The sequence below is a fragment of the Acanthisitta chloris genome, unplaced genomic scaffold, assembly GCF_000695815.1.
Source record: "Acanthisitta chloris isolate BGI_N310 unplaced genomic scaffold, ASM69581v1 scaffold8176, whole genome shotgun sequence".
Taxonomy (NCBI): Eukaryota; Metazoa; Chordata; class Aves; order Passeriformes; family Acanthisittidae; genus Acanthisitta; species Acanthisitta chloris.
The window spans coordinates 1-3,262 of record NW_008677556.1 but is presented as its reverse complement, the minus strand read 5'-3'; the positions used below and the strand labels follow the sequence as shown (position 1 = coordinate 3,262).

Genomic DNA, 3,262 nt, shown 5'->3' with positions numbered 1-3,262 from the left:
TGCCAGGGACATTGACTTCTGTCAGGGAATGACATTTCCTTTGCTGATGGGGTGAATTGTGCAGCAGCCTTGTCTTGTACACAATGCAGTCGCTGAGGAGCCACCTGTGGGCAGTAGAGCTGCAGCTGAGGCTGCAGCCCAGTTCACAGGGTAGTTTGGGGCTGGGAAAGTGGGTATGAGGAACTGTCCCCAGCCACATCTTTTCATATCCCTCTTGGAATCACTTACGGTGGTAGGACTCTGACAATATATTGTTCGTTAAAGCTTTTTCTGTTTAAGCTCAAATGTGCCTCAAGGGGTACAATAAGGGCCACATTCTGCTCAGCAGGACGAGGCTGTTGGTGTTGTTTGTGCAAGATCCCCGTGTGTCTTTATGGATCTGTGGGCTGGCTGTATCTGTGTGTGTACCCATGTGCTGGATGTTGACTCCACAACTGCTTGGGCCTGTAGGCTTGGAGCTGTGGCAGCCTCATCTCTCTCAGGCTGCTGGATGCAGCAACCTCTGACAGTGGTGATGGAGGGGAAAGCTCTTTCCATGGTCCCATGCCCTGGATATGCACCTGGAGGTTGGTCCTCAGCTGCAGGATGTGAGAAAAGGCTCTGGAGAGGCAGGGGCAAGGAGTCCAATGTGCCCATGGATGGGCCCAGAACAGGAGAAGGCCACAGGGCACCCTGCTGCCAAAATTTCTCCTACCCCATAATATCTCCAAGGGAGACTAAAAGGGCTGAAGGGCCAAGAAAGAAAAGGGTAGAGAGAATCGAGGTAGAGAGAAAGAAAAGGGTAGAGAGAAAGAAAAGGGTAGAGAGAAAGAAAAGGGTAGAGAGAATCTAGGGGGGACCACAGGGGTCCTGGAGAAGTCCAGCAGCTGTTTTGCCTTTTCCCCCTGGATTACACTACACCTGCCCAGCCCTGAGCCCTCCCTATTTTTCCTGCTGGGACCAGCTGTGGCAGAGGTTGTGCACACAGAGGGGGGCAGGATGTCCTGCCTGCAGAACCCATCCTGCTCCCACAACGCCCAGAGGCGCAGGTGACTTCCCCTGTTTAATTAGCCCTTCATTATTGCCCAAGGAAGCTCTGTCTGTGTCACTGGTCAGCCTGGACGGATGCAGCTGAGGAGGTTGGAGGCCCAGGTGGGGTGAAAGGGAGCAACTATTTGCAGTAAGGACCTTCCGTTACTCCAGCATGGGGCTGAGGGGGCCTGGATGGATAAGAAATGGGACCAACCCTGTGCAGTGGATCCAAATCTACAGGTAGGAGGTGTCGCTACGTCTCCTCTAGTGACAGACACTTTAGGCCGGGTGGGACAAAACAGTCCCTAAGAAGGCCAAAAAGGAAGCCAAGTTCCTTCCCTCCTATGGTATTATGTTGAGTGACCAAACTTGTGGTTTCATGATTGCAAAACATGTCCGTCTTTCACAAGGTCAAGAGGAAGCCATTTCCTCATCAAGAGACCGGAACCAAGAAAGAGAAACATAAAGCCGTGATAGCTTCTTTCCTAAGGTCTGCAGGATCCTAAGACCAAGTCTTCATAGGTGCCCAGCCCTGCGCATGTTACTGGGACATTCTGGTTTCAGTTCAACCATTCCAGCCCTACAGTTGTGTCTGCCGAAACCCAAGCCGAGGGACAGAAGGTGGTTTGCGGCAACAAGTCGTATCGGGACCCACGAGAAGCCACCCAGCTGCTCAGATCCTCCCGCCAAAGCCTTCCTCTGAAGCAGCCCTGCTTGAGCTGAGCACAGAACAGGGACACAATGCTGCCTGTGACCCATGTGCTGGCCTTCGGTGAGTGCCAGGGGCTGTGTGGCCTCCCAGGGGGTGACAGGAGGTGACTCCACAGAGATGTTACACAGCTGCTTCTCTTGTAGGTGCTTGGCTGGTGACACAGAGCAAGGCTACACCGAGTGAGTATCTTGAGTATCTCCCAGGGCTCTTCTGCAGCCCCACGGAACAAAACTTACCCTTATGTGCAGATGGGGCCTGGAGGCAGCTCCAGGCTCACAGCAGGGCAGCTGCTGGGAGCTCCTTGTCTGTCTGGCAGCATCTCTCTCCCTGTCCAGGTACCCCCACAATCTCCATCTTCCTGAAGCCACCCGGGGTGATCCCACCAGGAGGCTCCACCACCATCTGCTGCAGTTACCAGCATGGCAATGGGAACTTTGTGCTGTACAAGAGCAGCCACCAGCTGCATGCCATGGAGCAGCATGGCAACCGGGCCGAGTTCTCCATCTCTAATGCCACCTATGAGGACAAAGGTACCTACAACTGCCGTTACATGGAGGGAGGCACTGTGCTGGCTTACAGCGATGAGCTGGATCTCATGGTGGCAGGTGAGGAATGTGCTGTTACCCTTTCTTGCGAGACCACATGCCACAGGGGCAGACCAGCAGCAACTTGTCTTCCCCATTCACATGATGGGCACGGTTTTTCTCCTCTTCCCTGCCTTGGAGAGGTGGGGACTATCTTCACCTCTGTCTGAGCCAGTTGGTGGCTGCACAGAGATGCTGGTGGCTCCTGGCACCATGTCAAAGCCTTGTACACCTTCCCATGCCCTTTCCTCTCCCCACAGAGGTCCATCTCCCAAGACCCCACCTCTCTGTCCTGCCTGGGCATGAGGTGACTGCAGGAGCTCTTGTGATGTTCTGTTGCACCATCACACACCCCAGTACTGGCTGTTTCCTGTACCTGGAGGGCCAGACCCGAGCCCAAGTACTCTCAAAGGAACAAGACGGCTACAACTTCTCCCATGTGCAGAAAGGTGACAGGGGCCGCTACAGCTGCCAGTGTTTCCTCAATAATGCTTCATTACAATGGTCTGCTGTCAGCAAGCCCCTGGATTTGATGGTGAGAGGTAAGACATCCCCCCAGCCACATCCCACTCTTCTTCCCTGCAATCTACCACGTCCTGGGGGAACTAGGAAAGAGGATTTAGAGGAGGAAAGCAGCTGTCATAAGGGTCCAAGCAGAGAGTTCCAGCTTCCTTCAGATGTGTTTGAGCCTGGCCAGCTCCACAGAGACCCTGCAGATTCTGTCGACACAGTTGCTCTCTTTAGCCCAGGAACCCCCCAATGTGTCCCCGTGTCTGCCCTGAGAGCCCCATGTCTCCCAGTGCGCCCCGTGCTGTCCCCATGGGAGGACTCCTTTGGTCTGGGATCTCCCGGTGACTGTCCCTTCCTGTCCCTGCAGATTACACGTTACACAACGCGGTGCGCCTGGCCCTGGGGACCGCGGTGCTGCTGCTGCTGGCGCTGATCACTGCTGACG

The 3,262-nt window shown here is 54.8% G+C and overlaps 1 protein-coding gene across 1 annotated transcript; it reads left to right on the top strand.

Moving 5' to 3' along the window:
• Positions 1 to 1,752: 1,752 nt before the first annotated feature.
• On the top strand, positions 1,753 to 3,255 carry LOC103803964 (killer cell immunoglobulin-like receptor 3DL1; the record flags this gene model as incomplete). The annotated part of the gene is made up of 5 exons (XM_009076545.1): positions 1,753 to 1,783; positions 1,867 to 1,902; positions 2,059 to 2,328; positions 2,568 to 2,849; positions 3,185 to 3,255. Coding segments are annotated over exons 1-5 (690 nt in total), but the record flags the coding sequence as incomplete, so codon positions are not given.
• Positions 3,256 to 3,262: the final 7 nt, after the last annotated feature.